This window comes from Saimiri boliviensis, chromosome 5 (genome assembly GCF_048565385.1).
Source record: "Saimiri boliviensis isolate mSaiBol1 chromosome 5, mSaiBol1.pri, whole genome shotgun sequence".
Lineage (NCBI taxonomy): Eukaryota > Metazoa > Chordata > Mammalia > Primates > Cebidae > Saimiri > Saimiri boliviensis.
The window spans coordinates 44,733,803-44,757,966 of NC_133453.1; the positions used below are offsets into that span (position 1 = coordinate 44,733,803).

Sequence of the window (24,164 nt, forward strand, 5' to 3'; positions counted from 1 at the left end):
AATTGGAAACTCTTGCTTTGGAGGACATTAAGAATTTTTTTTTCCTCTTGTTTCTCACAGTCATCTCTCTGGGCACTTAATAATTGAATTCTTTGTCTAAGTGCCTTGAGGCTTAAAACATTGCCTAATAGAGTTGTTCGTGCTTTACTAAACAAAATGTGTGTGTGCATGTGTGTGTGTGTGTATATGTGTGTGCGTGTGCGTGTGTGTGTGTGTGTGTTGTTTTATGATCATTTTTTGGGGGGGAGGGGGGATAAACTGATTTGACCATTTAGACAGGATTCTCCAGTTGTTTTCATGCGTCATGGGTAGGGTACTCTGTTTACCAATGAGTCTCTCATGTAACTTTTGCTAATGCTGTTAAGAGTTAAAGACAAATGTGTACTTTTTATTGCAGATAGCAATGATATTAGATAACATTCTTCTTGCCTAGTTAATTGTGGCAAATGAAAATTAAATGGCAAGTGCCAAGTTCTAGAAAGATAAGTAAATTATCTATAATAGTATAGTAATAATCTAAATTTTCTAAATTGTCTCTTTATGGACAGGTTAATTATCCGAAGAGATCACTTACTAGAAGATGCTTTTAATCAGATTATGGGTTATTCCAGAAAAGACCTGCAGAGAAATAAGCTATATGTCACCTTTGTCGGGGAGGAAGGGTGAGTAGAACAGAGAAGTGGCCTGTGGAACATAGGCTGTGGCCACAAGGCGGATGTTTCTCCACGTCGCTGTGGTTGCCTGAAACAGGAAATCCTTCTGGCAGGAAGTGCTGTTCTCATACACTTAAACATTTGGGCTTTTTTTTTTTTTAAAGGTCTCCTCTAGTTTTTAAATCACTTGACATAGAAATTCTTTAGTAAAAACTGGTAACTTTAGATCATTTTTGAGAACAGAGGCTGGTTTAGTTTCTTCTCTTTGCAACTCTCTTTCTCTTAAAGGGAAAAAGTAAGGCTTTTCTGGGGAGAAAACAAGAACTTTGTGATCTATGATCTTATTTTCTGCCCTGCAGGGCTAAGTAGAATGTGCTTCCTCTATTAAATAAGTTCAGTTTCAGAAATATGAATTAGAATCTTGCTGTTCTACCCAGAAGTCTCCACAGCAGTAACTGTTGGGCCTTGGCTCTTATTTCTTGGCCCCCAGTTTTTCTCTTCCCTTGGGAGGGCAGCACACCTACCATCATTACTACCTAACGTAAACAAACATGTCCCACCTGTATGACACTTCCAGGAATGTGTTCATTGAGATAAGGGTTAGGAAATGAAGGAGTGAAGGCTCCTACACAGTGTCTGCTGCGCCCAAATAGACATAACTGTTATTACTCATTTCCTTAGAAGAGGCCAGCTGTCATCCCTCCCAGACGCCTTCTTCTTCCTCACTTCAGGTCTGGGTTCAAGTCTCTGCACCTTCTTCATAACTCAGCAGCCGCTAGAGGGAACTTTTTTAATCCCATACAATTATCTGGTTGTGTTCTTTGTGGCTCTTGTTGATTTGGATTATTTTAAGGCTATGCCTCTCAGTCATGCCTGGGAATAAAGTATATTAGATTATGGAATCCTATTAGTGATATTCAACAAATTCAGCCATTTAGTACCCAGTGGATGAAACAGTGACTCCAAAGTATAAAATAATTGCCTGTGCTGATGGAACTAAGGAATGGCAAAATCAGGATTCCAACTCAGGCCCTTTGTCTTTCGTCTAGTACTCTTGGACTAGTTCTGGAACCTAAGCAAAACTTCTACACTCCAGCCCATCTGATTTTTTTTCCTATACCTGGACATTTTACCCATTCCAGCTAATGACTGATAACTTCTGCCCTTGTCACATGTACTGTTGTATAGTCTCCCAGCTGTGCCTACATTAAGGTAAATTATTATGTGCCATCACACTATGACATGACAAAATTTGTACAGAAGTTTGCCTGAGACCTAATCCTTTCATTGCTGATGGGCATTGGTGGACTTCTAGCTTGTGTTAGTTGGCTTAAAGATGAAGGTGCACAGTTGAAAATGGAGGCAGATGGTGTTAGCCTAATCACTGGTATGCATGAGATTCCAAGTATTTCCTTACATAATCAGTCTGGTTTGGATGAGAATACTTTTCCTCCCACAGAACTCCAGCTGCCTCCCTTCACTGTTGGACCGGAGTTTGTTGAGATCTCAAAGATACAGGGAAGAGTTTTTGGAAGCACTGACATTTAAGTTTGAATAGAACAGATGTTTATCATGGTTGGTTATCCTAAAGCAGTCTCCTCATGGCTTGGACTGATGACATCGGTTTCTAGGAGGCTATATGTGTTTTTAAATGCTCATTGCTAGACCCAGACATGAAGGAGGAGGTCCAGGAGGAGGTCCTAGGAGGCAGTCCAGGCTGAGTGGGGCTTGATATCTCTGTATTTGATTACATTACATTGATGACCAAATGCGTCCTGCCTCCATCACCTGTCTCCTTCCTGTGACATCAGAGGGAAAACAAGGAAGAGGGTGTTTTAAGGTATGAGCTCAATTATCAGGGACAATCTTTTAATCTGTTCACTCTACATACGGCTTATTGAAGCTGGATTTTTGGACTCATGACTTTGTCAAGTCAGTATCGTGGATTATTAGATATAGACTTTAATTTCCTATCAAGACACTGAGAATATATATGCTGTTTTTGAGAGACGAAAACAGTAATTGTGCTGGAATAATAGAAACCTCAAAAAAAAAAAAAAAACCTCAAACTGCATAAAAAGTAAGGAGCTCTTTTAGCCTTTGCCACCTTCTCAAACACATTGGCTCTATCACGTGGAAATGAAAGACACTAACTTTTTTCTGGATTATAATAAATACCCAAAGGGAAAAGCTACCCAGGTTTTCCATTGAACTATAAAAATGGAGCTGGGGGTTTTCTGTTACTTTCCATTTACCAGTTTTAATCTCCTCAAAATGTATCATTTTGTAAGTTCTTCATGTCTAGGTCTAGTAATGAGCATTTAAGAGCACACATATCTGGCACCCAGACCTTGGCTTCTAATACCATTCTTTGATAAAAAATAATCAGGGTTTTTAGAGAAATGGCTGATTCTAACACTAGGTAGGAAATACAGAAGATGGAGCCTGAAGCATCATGTAGTGTCAGCCAGAGATTAAAGAAGTCCTCAAAGATCCCATAGTCATGGGGGTATTTTGAAAGGACCCAGGAGCCAACTGAAAGAGTTCCCAATGAACAAAGCTGAAATAATTTGAGCAAACAAAATAAAGAAATCAAGACTGTTGGATTATAAACCAAAGTATACAATCAATATTCATACTGATACAAATGCATGGTTAAATACATAAATAAATGGGGAAGAATAGAAAAATCTCTTTTGTAAACTATGGACCCAGCCCAAATGCCCATCAGTCAGAGAATGGATAAAGCAAATATGGTGTGTGTGTGTGTGTGTGTGTGTGTGTATGTATGTGTGTGTTTGCGTCATGGAATACTACTCAGCCCTGAAAAGGAACTAAATAATGATATTCACAGCAACCTGGATGGAATTGGAGACAATTATTTTAAGTGAAGTAACTCAGGAATGGAAAACCAAATATGTTACATTCTCACTCTTATGTGGGAGCTAAACTATGAGGACACAAAGGCATAAGAATGATACATTGAACTTTGGGGTCTTGGGGGAAAGAGTTGGGGTGGCAATGAATAAAAGACTATACACTGGGTACAGTGTATACTGCTCAGGTGATGGGTGCACCAAAATCTCAGAATATCACCCCTAAGGAACTTACTCATGTAACCAAACACCACCTGTTCCCCAAAAATCTATTGAAATAAATAAAATTAACAATTATAAAAAAGAATCACTGCTCTAAAGGTAGATGTGAATTAATTTAAGGCAAACAATAGAAAATATGCCCTTCATAAATGGCTGTAGGTCTGGGGTAGACAAATGATGTAATTTGGCCCAATTAAACTGAAGGAAATTCTGTTATGTTGTAGTTGGTGAAAGGTTTCACTAAAAATGGGGAAAAAAAATCTCTTTTGCAGAATATTTCCATACAATCAGCATAACTCTCTGTTCCTTAGGTGTGGAATGTGCATAGTGACTTTCTTCCAAATATGGAAAGAAGGGGAACGAAGTAACTTCACAGTCAAGAAACCTGACAAACACTAGGGCAGTAAAGTGATCAAGGTCAACATCAATAGCCACAAGTCATGTTGATAATATACACCCTCAATATGATATGATGAGAATGGCACTTTACCTCTGTGGTCTTCCCCGCAAATCCATAACGCTAGTCCAACCATGAGAAAAATATTAGACAAAATCCTAACAGAGAGACATTGTACAAAACAAGATAACTTACCAGTACTCTTTAGTACTGCCAAGGTCATGAAAGACCAGAGAAGCCTGAAAAAGTGTCACAGCCAAGAGGAGACATGACAATTAAACGTAATGTGGTTTCCTGGATGGCATCATGGAACAGAAAAGGGACATTAAGTAAAAACTAAGGAAATGTGGATAAAGTATGAATTTTAGCTAATAACAGTATATGAAGATTGGTTTATGAATGATAACAAATGTACTGTGCTAATGTAAGACGTTAATAATCTGTGTGTGATGTATATGAGAACTCTGTTTTATCTTTGCAATATTTCTGTAAATCAAAACCTATTCTAAAACAAAAAGTTTCTTAAAAGAAAATATACAGTCAGGATTTGGGGAGATTCAGGAAATGTTTCAACTTATTTCCTTGTTACCTGATAAATGACTGCCCCCCAGGGTAAATTTTGGTATGTATATATCTATGTCTGCACTTGAGTTCATTAGTGTAATAAGTATATATGTGGGGTTAATTATGTGGGAAGTCCAAATTAGTAGTGGCATTGGCATATATAAGTATTATTTTGTGTTTCTTATGTCAACTGTATTATCTATGAAGGAATAATACTTTATAATTCATACTGATACCATTTCAATGATTATATTTTACCTGTCACCATCAAGGTCTTTATTTACAGTAGATTAGCTAAGGCATTAAAAAAAAGGGAATTTATTTTAAAGAATAATGCATCTACTTGCTCTCCAAAGTAGGTGTGAATGGGCAGAGAGATTTCAGCTCTGCTTTGTTTATTTGCATAATTCTGAAACATGATATATAGATAGTTCCTTAAATAGAATAGTTGAGTCAAGAGAAATGATAGGAACATTTATGGATGGTCAAAAATTTACAGGATGGCTGCAAATTCCATGCAAGGCAGAATTAGCCCCAGAATACAAAGAGAGGTATGTATTCAATTTAAAAATACAAAAATAATCCTAGAGTCTATAAATACAAATACATTAGTTGATAAGAAACTATAACATCTTCACTAAAACCACATTTTGTATGATGCTTTGGCTTTTTACAAAAAGTAGGTAGTTTCTAAGCACTATCTTGTAACTAGTGATTTAATTTGGTTAGACCTCGAGATTTTGTTTTTGTCATGAAAATTTCCACACAACTTAATCTGGTTATCTGCCTTTACAAAGTTGTGGGGAAGGGAGATCAGCAGTGGCGGAGTGGCTGAAAACTGAGTCATCTTGATTGAATGTGGTGTGAAATTGCATGCAGGGGTTGCCTGTTTCTGCTGGGCTTCAGTCTATTTAGAAGTTGCTTCTCTAGGCATGAGGTCAGTGAAATATGTATATCATCTAGTGAATTATTCTACATATTTTCCCCCATATTATGATACTGCACATTCTCCAGTGTATTATTTTCTTTTGAATTAAAAGTCCTAATACACTAGCAACTAAAAGTTATGTGATTTCAAAAGTTAGCTAGATGCTAGGCACAGTGGCTCATACCTATAATCCCAGCACTTTAGAAGGCCAAGGTAAAAGGATTGCTTGAGGCAGGGAGTTCCAGACTAGATTGGGCAACATAGTGAGACCCCATTTCTATAAAAAGAAAAAAATAGCCAGCTATGATGGCTTGTGCCTATAATCCTAGATACTTGGGAGGCTGTGGTGGGAGGATCATTTAGAGTCCAGGACCTAGAGGTTACAGTGAGCTATGATTGTGCCTTTGTACTCCAGCCTGGGTGACAGAGCAAAACTGTGTCTCTTTAAAAAAAAAAAAAAAAAAAAAACACACACACACACAACTGGATTAGACTGTTGTGTTCTGATAAGGCATGAGTCCACTAACTTCTTAGTACCTAAAACATTAAAGAAATAGTGGCCTGGATAAAGAGCGGAGGTTTGCACTGTCATTGCCCCACCTGTTTTTCTCCATGGCCAGCCCTGTAAAAGGCACCTTTCTTTAAGAAAGAATGAGTTTATTATGTGTGAGTTGCCATCAATATGACATTGATATTGTCTTGCAGAGCCACACTTTGACTAGGGAGGAGATGTGTACAAGCAGTTTTAGTTTGAGAGTTTAAGAACTTCCTGTGATATCCTTCTTTTGAGCTTTCTATAATCCCCTCGGGAGAGGTAAATGAAAGCAAATAGGGAGGATGAGATCTGAAAGAGTTTTCTTCAGTCCCTGCTTATAAAGTAACCAGCCAGTTCTGACATATGATTGGTCAGATCCTCACTAGAAGCTGTTTGAAGCTCTGAGCTTGATCATTAATTTCTCAGAAATCTGTGAAGCTTCAAGGTAAACTTTATGGTGTTCCTTTTTTTTTCTTCCAAAAAGAGACATTTGCAGGATAACCTAAATTACCCAAACCTTTCTAAAGAAGGGTGCTTCTGTATCTAGGCTTTGGCTTGGTAGCACCAGGTAAGACTTTGTTTGTCATATCAAAATTCCTTACTCACCTACCAGACTTTCTTAATTGGCTTAAGAACACACGCCTTGCTGCTATAAATATCTGAGGGTGAATCAGAAGGTGTGTAGGCCATATATGCCTGAACCAACATGTAGGAAATGATGGTGTGACTTCCTAAGGCCATTATCTTCTCTTATTTCAGTCTGTTTTCATTGGAATACTGAGTTTTCAGTAATTCTTTGTTGAAAATAAAGAATGAGATAATAGAATTTATTATTTTAACAAATATTGGGTGCCACTGACAACTTGGATGGAGTGCCAACCCAGCAATGTGATGATGTTTAAAATGCTCTGTCAGCACTTGGGGCTCCACACTTACATGGCCACCCTGGAGACAGCTGTCTGTATTCGGAAATGCCCTCAGATGCAGCTGTTGTGGGGTTACACACCCGTTGTCGAGAGTTTTTATATTTCCGTGCCAAGCCTTTAGCTGTGGAACCAACCTAACTGGCAAAACAGGAATGTAACAGACAATCCCTGTGATATGAGTCATATTAACTATTTATATGAAAGAGGTTGCTAAGACATTACAGGAAGCAAAGGCATGATGTACCCTGCTGTGACATGTTTTACTGAATTAGCTAGACTTATGTGTAAATTGTAATCTACAACCTGTTCTCAGATAGGCAGTTCTAAGCTTTGGATTATAATCAAATCAAAGTTTAAAAACTATCTTGGCTTTAGAGGTGACTCCATCAGTGCTTCTAGAGTTAAAAGTCAGCAGATAAAAACTTGACCAGTAGAGGATACATTTTCTCCTAGAGGAACTAACTATTAGCTCTGTTTTCATTTGGGTAAACAAGACTTTTCCTTTTTAGTTTAACTCCTCAGGGAACATTAATCTCATCTTCATCCAGATTCAGCTATTATCATAAAAAAGGAACTGATCAGTGAGGTCTGTCTTTGTTGTTTAAGCAAATTATACCACATGAGAGGATATTACATATTAAACTTTCTAAGCTTAATTTACTTGATGATTTCTGACAATGTTTTCAAATTGAGCAGTCTTTTAGGGATTGGTATAAGCTGTTCATGTCATTGAATCAATATACCACTCCAAGGCAAATGTGCAAATCTGCTAAATACCAAATAACGATGTTGATTTTTTTTTTTTTTTTTTTTTTTTGGAGACGAATTTCTAACTGTCGCCCAGGCTGGAGTGCAGTGGCACGATCTCAGTCTCAGCTCACTGCAACCTCTGCCTCCTGGGTTCAAGCAATTCTTCTGCCTCAGCCTCCTGAGTAGCTGGGACTACAGGCACATGCTACCACACCTGGCTAATTTTTGTATTTGTAGTAGAGACGGGGTTTCACCATATTGACCAGGCTGGTCTCAAACTCCTGACCTCGTGATCTGACTGCCTTGGCCTCCCAAAGTGCTGGGATTACAGGCGTGAGCCATTGCGCCTGGCCAATTTTCTTTAGGAAGCATCAGAGAGCTCCACTCATTGATTCAACAGTATATATTGAACCCCCACTCTGTATCGGGCTAGGTAGTTGGGATGTAAAAATAAGCAAAACATGATCCCTCCCCCCAGTATAGTTATAGACTATATGTATGCATAAGGGAAACAGGCACATACACAGGTCATTGTAATGCACTCCGTAAGTGCGGTATTATTAAAATACTCAGAGTTAAAGCTTAAAGAAACCCTGACACTTCTAACTGAATGCCACAGTTTAATTTTAAGAGGGCAAAATCCCATTTTACTTTTACCAGTTGTCTGTAAGAAAACTGACTCCTGAAGTATTTGCCTCATGCTTCAGCTGTTTGTGACCTTATCCATCGTATGCTTGATTGTGTCTGAAAGCGCCACAGAGCAGTGACCATGACAGACGGGCACTCACTCTGTGCCTCACACTTCGTAGTCTGCTCCTTGAGGTTGCGTACCTCCTAGAATATTGTGGCCATTTTACATTTCCTTGAAGAGATCTTCACTAAAGAAGAGGATCGATAATCTAGATATTTTAACAAGTAGTACTTTCCTTCTACTTTCTTTCTTTTGTAACAGAAGTTAGCAGGATTTTTTCTGTAAAGGGCTAGGTAGTAAATACTTGAGGATTCACTGTTCATACTCTCTGTGGCACCTACTCAGGTGGCACTTTTAGCAGGAAAGCAGACATCATCAATACATAAGTGAGCACAGCTGTGTTCCAATAAAACTTTCTTTACAAATCAGAGGGTGGGGCAGATCGGACCTACAGGGCATAGTTTGCCCGCCCCGACTCTATTAGCAGTATTTTTTAAGTCTTGATGAACATTTAAAATTGACTGAAGGGTAGGCTAAGAAGCAACAAGTATTAAACTTGGGGTCAGGGCACCTGCCTTAAGACCTCAAGATCTACTGGTTCTTCCATTGCAGCTTTCCTGTGATACATGTCAGTGATCTCTTTCAGTTTCTCTATAAAATGGGGATTGGACAACATGACTTCTAATATGACTTTGATCACTGGCATGCTCTGTTTCTGGAAAGACACAGGGGACTAAGTATCAAAAAATGAAATTTTAGTAGGGAAAAGTACAGTCTAGTTCTAAGGCTTTTAAAAGATACGGTTACATGCAGACACATTGGGGGTGTCCTGGGTTAAAGTGCATAGATGAAAGGTTTGGGGCTTTAGCTGATGACTAGCTCTTTACGAGTCAACAAAGGAAAGTGGTTGCCCCAAAGGCAGGGTAAGTTTAACCCTCATCATGGAGAAAAGTGTCCAGGACTTTCTAAGCTCTTTGCTGAGAAGATCTCACATGGAGTGTTGCCATCAAGTCTTATTTTTTTTTTTTTTTTTTTTTTTTTTTTGAGATGGAGTCTCTCTGTGTCACCCAGGCTGGAGTGCAGTGGTGTGATCTTGGCTCACCGCAACCTCCACCTCCCCAGTTCAAGCAATTCTCCTGCCTCAGCCTCATAGGCATGCACCACCATGCCCAGCTAATTTTTGTATTTTCAGTAGAGACAGGGTTTCACTATGTTGTTCAGTCTGGTCTTAAACTCCTGACCTCATGATCCGCCCACCTTGGCCTCCTAAAGTGCTGGGATTACAGGCGTGAGCCACCATGCCCAGCTGCCATCAAGTCTTTACTGCCACCAGGGTAGAGAGAGAATTCTTACTCCTGCCCTGAGAGAAGGTTGAAGGAAGTGGCCATACTCAGGAGTGGGAAAGGGAGAGAAGGAGGCAGGGGCCAGGAGACAGAAACTGCTAAACCTAGAGCTCCTATGGAAAATGACTTTTCAAAACATTTTACATCTTTAGGATCTAGATCAGTACCCCATGTATAATCAGCACACAGTCATTTGTTGAAAGCAAGCCTCTGAGTATGTGAAGAACGTTCAAGTGGAAGAAGTATTCCAGTGGAGTCACAGGCCAGAAGTAGGTCAGCGGGAGGAAGCCACAGAGTCTGCCTTCGTCACAGCATGAGGAGGGACAGGTAGTCTGTGCGCGCCTGCACTGGGGAGGCAGCCAGAGTGCTGCTTCGGGAGTCCTCAGATTAACCTGAGGGTAGTCCCACTGATGCTGGGAGCCACCTGTTAGCATGTTATATTCAGCTGCCCCAGAGAGCAGACCCACCATGTCACCTACAGCCTCTTTGGCCCTGTGAGTCTGCTGTGCGCATTTTTCTTTACACATACGTTTCCTGTCAGCACAGTATGGGTGTGAGGATTTTAATACCACTGGTGATGTGTTAAATGATTTTAACTACTACAAAGACTGACTTTTTAATTTTAATAGTAATGTATTCATGTTAAGGCATATTGGAAGCAAGAGGGCAAACATCTCAAAACTTCATAAAGAGTCTGTAAGACAAAGTTCTATTTAAAGAGCAAATAGATTTAGTCTGCAGCCATACCACGCTGAACATGCCCGATCTCGTCTGATCTCAGAAGCTAAGCAGGGTTGGGCCTGGTTAGTACTTGGATGGGAGACTGTCTGAAAATACTGGGTGCTGTAGGCTTAAAAAAAAAAAAAGCAAATAGATTTAAAATTGATTTAATGAAAAACATTAAATTAATAATGGTACATATATATTCAGATATGACAAAAATTGGGAAAGTAGTATGAATAGGTGAAGTCTGTGCTGTGTAAACCATTTATATTTATCATCTGCCTATAGGCTCTTTCGTTGCTGCTGTTCTTGCCCCATCACCCGGGCTGGAGTGCAGTGGCATGATCATAGCTCATGCAGCCTCAAACTCTTGGGCTCAAGAGATGCTCCTGCCTCAGCCTCCCAAGTAGCTGGGACTACTAGCACATGCCACCGCACCTGGCTAATTTTTTCTTATTTTTTGTAGAGACGGGGTCTTACTGTGTTGCTCTGTTGCCCAGGCTTGTCTCAAACTCCTGGACTCAATGGATCTTCCCTCCTTGGCTTCCCAAAGTGTTGGGATTACAGGCATGAGCCACACGCCCTGTCTAGGATCCATTTTTTTCTCCCATCACACAATCCTAACACTGGACAAGACTCAGATTTTTTTTTAATGCAATGATGTCCACAGAAAAAAATTCAAAAATAAGATAGTGGGAGAAAAAAGGAAGAAGGAAGAGAAGAAGAGTCTTTCATAATCCCTCCTCCACCCCAACTTCTCAATTGCCTTCATTCCTTTTGAGCATTCCCTTCCCTATCCTTGAGCCCACGTGTATACTTTTTATCATACGGTGGAAGTACTTTATAGTTTTTATTTTAAATTTGGCATATCACATTGCTTTACTGCAAACTCCTCCTTACTTTGCATTTTTTGCTCTCAGCATTCTTGGCCACTTGTCATTCCTCAAACCTAACACAGTGTTTTCTTATACTTCAACTTAACCCAGACATCTTTGTGAGTCAAGTAGAATTTATACTGTAGCTAAGGTGTTAGAGTTTCAGCCTCTTTCTCCAAATGCCTTCCTCAGGAAGCTTTAGGCACCCTTATGTTTCTCTCTGTAATTTTCTTTGTGTTTTTTAATTTAAAGTTTTCATTTGTACCGTATCACTCAATTTTTTGTTTCTGATCTCCCTAGGGGGACTTGTGTCTGTAGTGTCTTATCTCGAATTCACAGAAGTATCTTCCTTGTCCCATTTAAAAAGGTTTCAGACAGCCATGAGGACTCCATGTCCTGTGAGCATATGTCACTGATGCCTTCTGGTTTTACCCTTTTAAATAAAGCTTTCTCATTGTGCTCCCTTTTTGTATAAGATCGCTCCTGACATTTGAAAGATTTACCTCTTTATACATATTTACATAATCGAAGAATTAGCATATTGCATATTGCATGTATTAGAGTATTGCCTATTGTATGCCTGTTGTATGATGTGTGGCTTAATTTTAGATATGCTCCACATAAATGTCCATTTTACTAATCTGGGTCAAGACAACAATGAGATCAGAAACTATGATCATTCAGTTTGTTTTGGACAGTTCTGGTATGTGGACAATTAGACTTGTGATGAGCATTCTGTGGAAACTAGAGCTCTGGAGAAAAAGTGCTCAATATCTTGAAAAAAAAGTAACAGATCATTCTTTTTGTGGGTTTTTGTTACAGGCTGGATTACAGTGGACCTTCCAGAGAGTTTTTCTTCCTGGTATCCAGAGAACTCTTTAACCCATATTATGGCTTATTTGAATATTCAGCCAATGACACATACACAGTCCAAATAAGTCCTATGTCTGCTTTTGTAGACAATCACCATGAATGGTAAGTATTTTTTCCCCCAACACTTTTCTTCAGGTGATTTTCTATGATATTAGTTTTTTTTATAGAACCTACGTGTAAACATTAAAACATTTTTTCCCTTGGGTAAAAGCATATTTTCAGTTAAATACCTCATTTGACTCTTGGTTTCATTGTCAAATTTAAATACACAGGCAGCCTCCAAGCTAGGACTAGATCTGTTGATAGCTGGAAATTGATCTGTTCCATAGATCAATTTAGGTAAGTTGGGTAGAATTCAAAAGGTATTTCCCACTGCAAGAAAGAGATGATGAGTTTCTGGTGAGATCCCTATATTCCTCTCTGCACCTTTGGGTGCCTGTGAGCTCTAAGCTGGAGTGGGGGTGAGGAGGGGTAGGGCCTGACCCAGAGATCAGACAGCTTCTGGAGTAGCCCTTGGGGAAATGGCTGCCGTGGGAGGAAGAGATGGGGCAGCTGGAACTCTGGCTGGGGCAGTGGTACTCTAGTGGGCAGTGGGGCTGGTGGGGTGACCTGGGATATTGATAGTAGAAAGGCAGGAGTGGGGAATCACAAGCAGTGGCCACTCACCGTATTAGCCACTTGAAGTTTGTAACCAGTTTTTGCCTCTTTCCTAATTTCTCACACAAAATCAAGGAAACTGATTTAGGGTTCCCATCTGAAGATTATTTACGCTGAAAATCCCAAATTACACTCTTTCCAAATGTTCTTATATCTTTTTTAAATCCCTACGTTTATAGACTTTAAATATTTGTATAACCCCTGTTTGCTTATTCCTTTCATTTTCCTTGATCGCAACAAAGGGAAGAATATGAGCAAGATTCATGGAAAAAGCTTATTTGAATCATGAGATTAATATTGGTGGGTGGAGAGAGTTAACTTTTAGGAGTTACTCTTCAAATTAGCTTCTGTTTAGCTGCAATTTGGAGTCCTTCTAACTGTGACTATTATAGTTGTGCTAAATAAATGGAAATAAAGCAAAACCACACTGCTGGACTTTGTTCTTAAAACAGCTGCCTAATACTAAAATTACAAACTTACAGTACAAATCTCAGTATGGATTTATACTTTTGGGAGGCATCAGACTTTCAAAAACCTAGAAACTTGAATCCTTTTGAAAGAGAAAGTAAGTTTACATCTCAGGCAGCAAATCCAGTCATAACAAATATATTTAATAAAGTTTCCAAAGTGATTCAGAATAGAATCGAGCCTTGAAATTTTAGAGAACAGAATGTCCCAGAAGGAAACTCCCCCAAATGTCCATGTGCATAATTCTTGAATGGTGAAAATATCAGGAATGGGACTTGAGAGAGAAGAGGGATAGTAACTTTCTTGATCTGAGACAGGGCTTTTCCTCAGAAGAGAACTACTGAGTTTGTATTAGAGAAATCCTGCTAATATTCATGCACACACACAAGGAGGGGATAGCATTTTCCCCACCTCCAGAGGTCTCATCTGTCAACATCTCTTAGAAGTCGTTTGGGGAAATTTCTCTGAAATGCTCACAAGGGATTTATGAATATAGGGTGCTACATTGTTGACATGGAGTGAAGGGGGAGCAGGTTCTCGAAATATGAGTGAAACCAATTCTTCAGCAAGTAGTTATGAATTACTGGCTATATTAGCCTATGCTTGCATTGCTATAAAGAAATACCTGAGACTGGTAATTTATAAAGAAAAGATGTTTAATTGGATCATGATTCTGCAGGCTGTATGGGAAGCATAGCACCCAAATCACTGGGCTTTGGGGAAGGTCTCAGAGAGCTTTTTAAATCATGGTGAAAGGGGAAGGGGAAGAAGGCACATCACATGACAAAAGCAGGAGAGAGATGGAGAGAGGAGAGTTGAGAGGATGTGCCACACACTTTTATATGACCAGATTTCATGAGAACTCACTATGACGAAGATAGCACCAAGCCATAAAGTATCAGCTTCCATGATCCAAGCACCTCCCACCGGGCCCCACCTCCAGCATTGGGGATTGCAGCTCAGCATGACATTCAGGCAGGGACAACTACACAAACTATATCACTGGCCTGATGAAAACACCGCCCATGGTGCATACGAACTCTCACCACCTAGTAGGCAATTAATATTGGAAAAATTTAGATGGTTAGAGCTGGAAGGCATTCCAGAAAGCAGAAGGAACCACCTAGAAACTGCTCCGTGACATGTAAACCATCTCATGCATTTCCTTCACAGGTTCCGGTTCAGTGGTAGGATCCTTGGTCTTGCACTAATACACCAGTATTTGTTGGATGCCTTCTTCACACGGCCCTTTTATAAGGCTCTTCTCAGAATGTAAGAATATTTTTATTGCTCGTGTAATTAGCATGTAAAAATGCAGCATTTACTCTATTGAAAAAATTCTGTCAAGTCATTGTTTATCTGTTCACAATCTCAAATATGTTGTTATTAAAGCTAATAGTGGTTTAGATTTCTGAAACTAATAATTTCAGCTCTGATTCCTGTGTTTTTCCTGCCTGTGACCTATTTAGCCCCCAGAGTTTTAGTTTTGCTCTACCCTAAAAAATTTATTCTCATTTGTTGCAACACGTGTTTCTTGAAAACAATTGTACTTCCAACACAGTCCTGGAATTCCTGTGGTATTAATGCAGATAATTCATAGAACAGTTATGGGTTAGTCTTAGTGACTCAAAAGCCCCCTCTCCTTTATGAGATGCATTTCATGTTTGGCTTGATGCAAATTTTCAAATGTTTACTCCTCATTCAAATCTTCATTCCCCTTTGTTTTGGTTTTATTTTTTCTTTTTTGTCAGGGGTGGACAGTGCCATGTTTTTTTTTAAACTTTCTTTATGCCCTTAGTAATTTATTATAGAAGATGAAAATTCAGCATTCACAGAACTTTTTCTTCACTGTTAATGAAAGATTGCAATTATTGTAAAATGTAGGGCTAATAGTTTCTGTCCTATAATCAGCAGCCATTTACAAGGCTGAACAGAAGGCAACTGTCTGTGGGGTAGTATCTCAAATTTGCAATGAGAAAGCAATGAATTATCACTTGACTCTGTCCAGCCCATTCCCTAACTGAGGCCATGCACCTGCTTACAGTAAAACGGAAGCCCAGACTTTAAGTGAAAGCAAACAAAATGCTTCTTGTGGGTCCTTGGGAGGGTCAGTAGGAAGACTTTTGCATTCCTCCCTGTCTTCGCAGCTGTGGCCATTTTCTGTCTCTTTGGTTCTTTGTGGCCCACTTTGCATCTTCCCATTTCATTGCCTTATCTCTTATCTTCTTATTTAAGCTTCCTGAAAGAGTATTCTATACTAGCTGTCTACACTTACCTCAAATTCACACCCTCAACACACTTCAACCTGGTTTCTTTCCCACCTGTGGAGGCATTTAGAGAATACTTGTTAGTCCGTATCTTATTGGATCATGCTGCTGCTTCTTTATTTATTCTTGAATCTTTCCTCCAGAGCTGGCATCTATGACACTTTACTTTGCGGGTTCCTTTTTTAACTTTTCTGTCTCTTTTGTGAGCCCCTCTTCTGATTTGCCCTTAAGCCTTGGTGTACCTAAAGCTTCTATCATCAGGTCCCTGCTTTTCTCACACAGTGTGCTCTCATGGGGGAATTTCTTCGCCTGTCTTATCTCCTCTGACTCCCAAATCTGTACTCTCAGTCTTGATCTCCCTTAAGGTGTAGCTTCACTTGGTCAACAGTCCATCAAATACCTCCACTCAGATGTCTTACAAGGACCTTAGAATCATGGTTGAGACTAAGCTCATCAAGTTTCACTACCTAAATGTATACCTTCTCCCGTGTGCCCAGTTACAGTTAATAGTACCACTGTTCTCAGGTCACTCTGATCAGAAATTGGGAGTTGCCCTTAAAAAGTGATGACAAATATACATTACACGTTCTACTCTTCCCCATCTCTACTCCACCCCATCGTTCCCAGGGTAGAGTTCACAAATCACTTGTACTTTTTCCCACTGAACTCATTGTGGCTCCAAAACCATTTTAACTTACAGTACTTAAGCCTGGCAATTAATTACAGTTGGTTTTGACATTTGTCACCCCTATTTTAGATATCCTTCTTTATACTCCCCCAGTAAAACCATTTCCTGATTTCTACATGTTTGCCTCCTAAATGATTTTCAAATTCATTTTTTTCTCTCCAACCTTAATAACCCAGCCCTAGTTAGGGCCCTTATCTTATTTTTGCCACGTTGCTGTAGTGCTCTATTAGTTGGTCTCTACCCTCTAATGATAACCACCCCTCATCCCACCCCATTTTAAAGAATCCTTTACACTGGGACTTCCAGAGGAATGGTTTATATTTTGCATTTCACGCCTGATCATGTCATGCCTGTCTTTAAATCTTTTGGTAGTTCTGAATCACCAATCTCCTTAGGGTGACATTTAGGCCTGCTCCCTTTCTGGCCTCATTCTCTGTCTTGAGGTTAACTCTCTCGAACTGCTCATAATCTTGGAGTTTTCTGTACACTTCTATGACTTTGTATTTTGTTCATCTTATTCTCTCCTTCTCTTTTCTCTTTCCCGTTCTCCTTCACTTATTCCTTTTCACTTCTTTTGCTGTTAAACATCCTGAAAGATGTAATGTAAGCATCATCTTCTGCAAAAAGCGTTTCCTGAATCTCTCAAAGAGAATGCCCCTCATCTTTGCTCTGACAGCTCTCTGTACCTACCTTATCTTTTGTTAAATTGAAGTATGACATACATTTTAAAAGTACGTGAATTTTAAGTGTTACCAATCTTATGTTATCACTTACACTTTATATTATTTGTGTACCTGGCTCCCCAGCTGAGCCATTAGCTCCTGAGGTAGTGACTATGCATCAAATAGCTATTCAGGTGTCTGGTACATACTTGATGCCTAATGAATGTTCAAATCGAACTGAACAAAATGACCTTGAAATTGGCCTCTAAGGGGAATGTAATTTCAAAACAGCTATAGCAAATCAGTGACTGCCACTGTATAACAGGGCCATGGAACAGTAACTACACCTCATGTAGATCCTCTTTCTGCAATTAAAAAAGCCAGGGGAGAAATATAGAAAGCCACTCTCATTTAAGACAGATTCAGAAAAAGGGGATGTATGTGAACATGAATCACAGAATCTAGTCTTTAAACAAAAAAAAAAAAACAAAGTTAAAATATACTATATAAATATATAAATAATTTCAAATTAGGATAACAGTATTTTAAGGTGTATAATATATAATATTATACAGAAAGAGTACTGGATCCAAGTTGTCCACCCGAGTGCCAGTTCCTGATCTGGCATTGATGATGGATGACTGCAGATGGCACTCATTCTTTACACCTCCAGTTCTGCCTCTGTAAAGAAAGAGGCAGGCTCCATGATTCTTGTGGCATATTATATATTTAGGACTTTCTAATTTTATAACCAATTTCTGAATTATTTCACTGGTTTAATTACTGGACTCGGACTAAGAACATTCTAGAAGCCACTGCCCAGTTAGTGGCTCTTGTTTTTTTCTTTAATTCTAAATTTCTTTCCTTATGACTCTGGGTTTTTGCTAACAGCCATGCCTACATATTTGTTTCTGTCCTTTTGTCATCTAGTTTGTGTGACCTGAGTGATCTAGAATACCTTGATGAAGAGTTCCATCAGAGCCTGCAGTGGATGAAAGACAATGATATCCATGACATCCTGGACCTCACGTTCACTGTGAACGAAGAAGTATTTGGGCAGGTCTGTGTATCTGCACACCTGGTGCCTAAGTGTGGTAACTGAAGTGTATTGATGAGTGAAGAATTAATTCCATGGCTAAGATCAGATGCTTATTTATTTGTGGTTTGTTGGGTGATTTAAACTCAAGATCACACACAGTTATAATAATTGCAGTTACAAAGGTTACAGTTAGTGCCAACTGCAGATTAAGATGCTGTAAATTACAGATGATGATAACCGTTTATGTTGTAAGCAATCTTCTTTTTATTTCCAACTAAAATATCCCCCCAAATATGAGAATGTACCTTATATAGAATACAGTTTTTTAATGTTCACACTATTGAATTTTTTAATTGGCATTTATAGAATTGAGGCTGGGCATGGTGGCTCACACCTGTAATCCCAGCACTTTGGGAAGCTAAGGTGGGAGAGTGACTTGACCTAGAAGTTCAAGACCAGGCTAGGCAACATGGTGAAACCCTGTTTCAACAAAAAATACAAAAGTTAGCCAGGTATGGTGGCATACACCTGTAGTCCCAGCTACTCAGGAGGCCAAGGTGGGAGGGTCACCTAGCTGGGGAGGTTGAGGCTGCAGTGAGCCTAGATCATGCCACTGTACTCTAGCCTGGGGGAGACGAGTGAGACCCTGACTCAAAAAAAAAAAAAAAAGAAGAAGAAAGAAAGAGAGAAGGAAAGAGAAAGAAAGGGAAGGAGGGAAAGAAGGATGGGAGGAAGGGAGGGAGGGAGAAAGGAAGGAAGGAAGGAAGGAGAAAAGGAAAGAAAAAAGAGCCAAAATTGATTTTTTTGAAGCTAAGGGAACAAAAATAATGTTTCTGGGAAAATTTGAAAACAGAATGTATTGATTTTTTTTTCAAAATTGGTGGAAGAGTAGGGAAGATATTTCTTCCAGAAATTATATACTAGTTTATAAGAAATATTCTTATTTAGGCATTAATATTTAGCTGCTTTTTTGAATTCCATGTGTTTTGAAAAAGCAATTTAGCATTCACTTGACTGTAATTCTGCTTCCTTAAAGTAGATCTTTAGATATAGTCAATTGTGCGAAATTTGTGAAAATGGGTTTTGCCAAACATTCAAATAGTAGCAGGCTAGTAGTATCTGGAGCCAATTCATCTGCGTTTTAAAACTTATCCTATAGTACCAGCAATATGTATTTTTTTTAATCACAAAAGCTTTCAAGCATCAGCTCAATGCCTAGTTTTTCCTAAGTGCATGTGTTCCATGAGTGCCTGGGGCTTCACCGCCAGCTTGTGGGATGCACCTAGGGCAGGGCTGGGACAGGTAGCTGGCTGATTTCAGCTCACTGTACTTTACAAGTGTAGACTGTTTCTGCTGTATTTACTGTTGCTCTTTCTATGTGAAAAGTTCAGTAATTTTCCCCATATGTTTCAAGAACACCAAAAAAAAGCATAATTCATTTTTATAAGAGATCATTGAAATAAATGTTATGAACTGAATGTTCAGCTCACTGCTTGTAATGTTTTTACAGCATCAAGAGTGTTGCTCTATGGTCATTCTTTTTATTTTTTAATCTCAGATAACGGAACGAGAATTAAAGCCAGGGGGTGCCAATATCCCAGTTACAGAGAAGAACAAGAAGGAGTACATCGAGAGGATGGTGAAGTGGAGGATTGAAAGGGGTGTTGTACAACAAACAGAGAGCTTAGTGCGTGGCTTCTATGAGGTAAAGAAAATCAGCAGTAGCAGGAGTTTGCAGTCTGATATCAATGAGGCTACAATCCATCTTATTACACTTCACAAGTATAGGCTGTTTCTGCTGTATTTACTGTTGCTCTTTCTATGAGAAAAGTTCAGTATTTTTCCCATATGTTTCAAGAGCACCAAAAAAAGTTTAACTCACTGTTATAAGAAATCACTGAAATACATGTTATGAACTGAATTCAAGTAGCATTTGTTGATTTAATGACCACTAGGAACATTTAAGCCATTCATCTTTTCCTTAGATAAGGGTAATCAAATCTCATGCTTGCTATGTGAAATAATTATATCTGAGGGTCAGAATGAGTTGGCATGTATTTCACGTGACTTTTTCTATAAAAACACTAGATGTTTTCCTAAAGGTAGACGGGACCTAGATGAATCAGCAGTCAATTGTATAACAAAAATTCTGTCAAGGCAAATCTCATCAACCTTATACTAAAGAATACCTTATATTTGTAGCATTACAGGTTTTCAAGTGCCAACACAAGGTACACACATATTATTCCTGAAACTCCATGTGTCCTCTTTTCTAAGGTTTAATTACAGCTGATATTTCTCCAGGCTCTTAAGCCATGCCTTGTACTCTTCTTATTCCACAGGTGGTGGATGCCAGGCTGGTGTCTGTTTTTGATGCAAGAGAACTGGAATTGGTCATCGCAGGCACAGCTGAAATAGACCTAAGTGATTGGAGAAACAACACAGAATATAGAGGAGGTGAAATTTGATTTATGAATGGCTAGATTTTAAATTTCAAATTAAAGGAGGGCATGGTTCAGCTTGCCAACTGAATATAGGACAGGCAAAAGCACTTGAGCTCTAATCATAGGTCTGATGCAGGCTCCCTCGTGACCTTAGGCAAGGTACGTTCTCTGCTTTTCCAAGTTACCTCATCTGCCAGATGGGAGAAGGACTGTTTACACACCGTCAAAGGATGTCATAACTCTTAATTGTTGGGGAGGAAATGTGACCGTAAGAACATTAATTAATTACTTTATGATGTCAGTGAAACACCATTGAGCTAACATCCAGCTAGTCAAACTCCACCTATTTCATTTTGTTTCTAAAACTTAAAAAAGCACACCCTTTGAGCTTCCTAATCAGCACAGTTTTCTACTGTTCACTATACTACTTACCAGTTGTGATTCATAGTCAGAACACTTGAGTGGAATAAGATACAGTTCCCAAAATACAGCATTATTGGAGAAGTTCTAAATTCAAGCATGAATTTCAAGGAAAAGAAGACTATAGTGAGATTAATTAAAAGCTCTACTATCTGACACTTCACCAAATGGGAAGCTTTAAAAGTGACATTTCTGCAGATCAGTACAAATTATCAATTAGTAACTGGGACCAAAGCCATTGAAATTTGAGTATTAAAGCAATACTTTCCAAGCGATCTGATGGTAACCCAGAGTTAATGTTTTATTATATAATTTTAAGCAAAGAATACATTTTCTGAAATTTATCACTGTGTTAGAAAGCCTTCAGAAATTCATGACAAATACCAGTTGTTTTCTGATTTGGGTTTTATTTTTTAACTTAAAGTTTAAGAGGTTGGAAGTAGTTCTGAACATGGAGAATTAAAAATACAAACTTAACGTCACTGAATTAATCACTTAGAATAAATTGAGAGCTGAACCATTCTTTATATATCTCTAAGTTGAACCAGATATATTTTTTTAAAAAGTAGTTTTAAAAGTTTGGATTAAAAAAATGCCTTAACATTTGCTAAATTGCTTTTGGTTATGCCTGTGCTTGCCTCTTCCAGCTCATCCCTGCACCACAGGCTGGCCTTGCTCATACATTTAATCCGAAGGGCTGCATTTGATTGCAGTTCCCATTGCTGCGATTTTCTGAAGTCCAACTGCTGAAATAAGACTTTTCCAATTTGCCCTATGTATCATCTATGTATGGCTTTGGCTATTATAACTTTGTTAACTCATCGATTTTTACTCAGAGCACATTTTCTGACATGCTACATAACTTACCTTTTACCACGAGTATTATTAGTTCATTGTCTCACTCTGTTGCCCAGACTGACTGGAGTGCAATGGCGCGATCTCATCTCATTGCAACCTCTGACTCCTGGGTTCAAGCGATTCTCCTGCCTCAGCCTCCCAAGAAGCTGGGACCACAGGCGTGCGTCACCATACCTGGCTAATTTTTGTATTTTTAGTAGAGATGAAGTTTCACCATGTTGGCCAGCCTGGTTTTGAATTCCTGGCCTCAAACGATCACCCACATCAGCCTCCCAGAGTGCTGGAATTATATGCATGAGCCACTGCACCCGGACCCAGGAGATTCTAATAGCGATGCTTTAATGGAATCAGCCATTTTTGTATTTCCATGGCATAAAATTTTATTCACTAAATCTGACTAATCGAGGACCCGTTTCTATGGTTATTGTAAATCTTATCAAATAAAATCTTTGGGAAAGAGTAGAAAAATGCCGAGATCCGCAGCTGCCATGTTTGCTCACCCAGCTACTTGGCACTGAATAAAGAAGCGGCTGTGTGGCTGCCACCTGCCATATGTTCACACACCAGCTGCTAAGAGAGAATACGAGGAGACACATTGACTCTTCCTCCTCCAAAAGGTTTGGCACAAATAGCAAAAGGGAAGCAGAAAAGGGCTAATTCATAAGGTAAAAGAACTTTAAAGCTACAAAGAGCCAGTGTGCTTCTTTTGTGGATGAGAAACTGCTCAGTACCAAATTGCTAGTCTTCACCAGTCTGGGCATGGGCTATGTGTCCTAATGTCCAATCCAGTTTTGATCACCCTTCCCTTCAATTCTTACTTTCTCAAAAGGGGACTAAACATAACTGATGAAATAGTAAACAATAAGGTGAGATTCCTTCAAAATCCTACAACTACTGAAATGTGAGGAAAAATTTGGATTAAAATAATTTCTACCCACCTGCTATTCTGGACTAATAACTCAGAATTAAAGTAGCATTCATGCCCATTAACTAGGTCTGTTCATTGGTTTGAAACACTAAATCCTTGTTAGACGTGTCTCTGAATTTAATTTTTTTTTTCACTGAAAGGTTTTTGGAATCTACCAACACTGCCCATGAAGTGATTCCTTTGACATTTTGTTAAATTCTACTAAAGAATAGAATAAAAGTAAAATTAAGATGGCGATTATTTAGGATTTATTGAAGGAATTAAAGGTCACTTTTCCCTGTAGTAAATCAATGTGAAACTAATTTGATTTTAAAATATGACTATTATAGATAGCTTTTAAGGGCACTTGCAATTATGTATTTATTTCTATGAATTATTTGGTTAGTGTGTCTCCCCTCTACCAGAAGCCCTAGGAGGGTTTTCTTTGCCATTATTCTCCCAACCTTAGTACAGTTGTTGGCATAGAGGCATTTGAAAATTATTTCTCAGGAGAATGACTGAAAGAGTTAAGTATTTCCAGTAACAACTGTGATATTTTACAGAAATGCTATGGTTAAAATAACTCATTTGTTGTTCTTCTCTTTACTAGTTTCATTTAGTGACCACTAAATGAAAACAGAGACCTCTTGGTTTCAGTTAGCATTGTTTTTGTCTAACTTCTGACACTCATATGATCATATATACAGTGTTATTCCTTAGTCTTAAAGTTATAGACGACTTTTAAAGAATCCAAGAGGATGATTTGTGTCTGGGAACTCTTTTGTGCCATGTATCTTTGTGGCTTAATGTAGAAGAGTCAAAGTAATATGGGCTTTTATTATTGGTTTGGTAGGATACCATGACAATCATATTGTAATCCGGTGGTTCTGGGCTGCAGTGGAAAGATTCAACAATGAACAACGACTAAGGTTGTTACAGGTAAGAAGCCATTTTTAATCTTTTAAATATATAAATATGATTATTGTTGGAAATGTATCTTTTTAATAACTGCTAATTATTCTCCATAAATACATACCACGTGTATCTGGAAATGTGGGATACACCATTTCTAGATTCCCAATTGTATGGTTATGTGACTCCATGGCTATTCAGAACATCCCTAGCCAAGTTACAGCATTTCATCAGAATTGTAGGGAAGTGTCAAGTCCAGTCCAAGAATCTCAGTAACAGTATCTGCCTTCAGGGCAGTGCAGGCCAGCATCCCTAGCAGCAGAAAGAAATGATCTTCAGTCCTTTAAAAAATGATGCAATTAGTTGATAAACAGTCCTTTCTTCTCTTTCATCTAACTTTCCACAAATTTGAGAAAACAGTGACATTCAATAACACTGAGAAAACAAACTTTTTTTTTATTTGTGGTGTTTATGGTCATCCAGGAC

The 24,164-nt window shown here is 38.8% G+C and overlaps 1 protein-coding gene and 1 pseudogene across 4 annotated transcripts in view; both read left to right on the top strand.

Annotated features, from left to right (window-relative positions):
* The window catches only part of HECW2 (HECT, C2 and WW domain containing E3 ubiquitin protein ligase 2), a 398,266-nt gene that overhangs the window by 357,307 nt on the left and 16,795 nt on the right, over positions 1-24,164 (top strand). For all 4 annotated transcript variants that reach the window (XM_074399331.1, XM_074399332.1, XM_010336479.2 and 1 more), the window contains 7 exons: positions 549-662; positions 12,306-12,458; positions 14,655-14,753; positions 18,029-18,158; positions 19,696-19,842; positions 20,480-20,594; positions 23,620-23,705. In XM_074399331.1, coding sequence (XP_074255432.1) covers positions 549-662; positions 12,306-12,458; positions 14,655-14,753; positions 18,029-18,158; positions 19,696-19,842; positions 20,480-20,594; positions 23,620-23,705 — 844 coding nt within the window. The remainder of the gene's footprint in view (positions 1-548; positions 663-12,305; positions 12,459-14,654; positions 14,754-18,028; positions 18,159-19,695; positions 19,843-20,479; positions 20,595-23,619; positions 23,706-24,164) is intronic.
* LOC120364465 (5S ribosomal RNA) lies at positions 10,619-10,737 on the top strand (annotated as a pseudogene).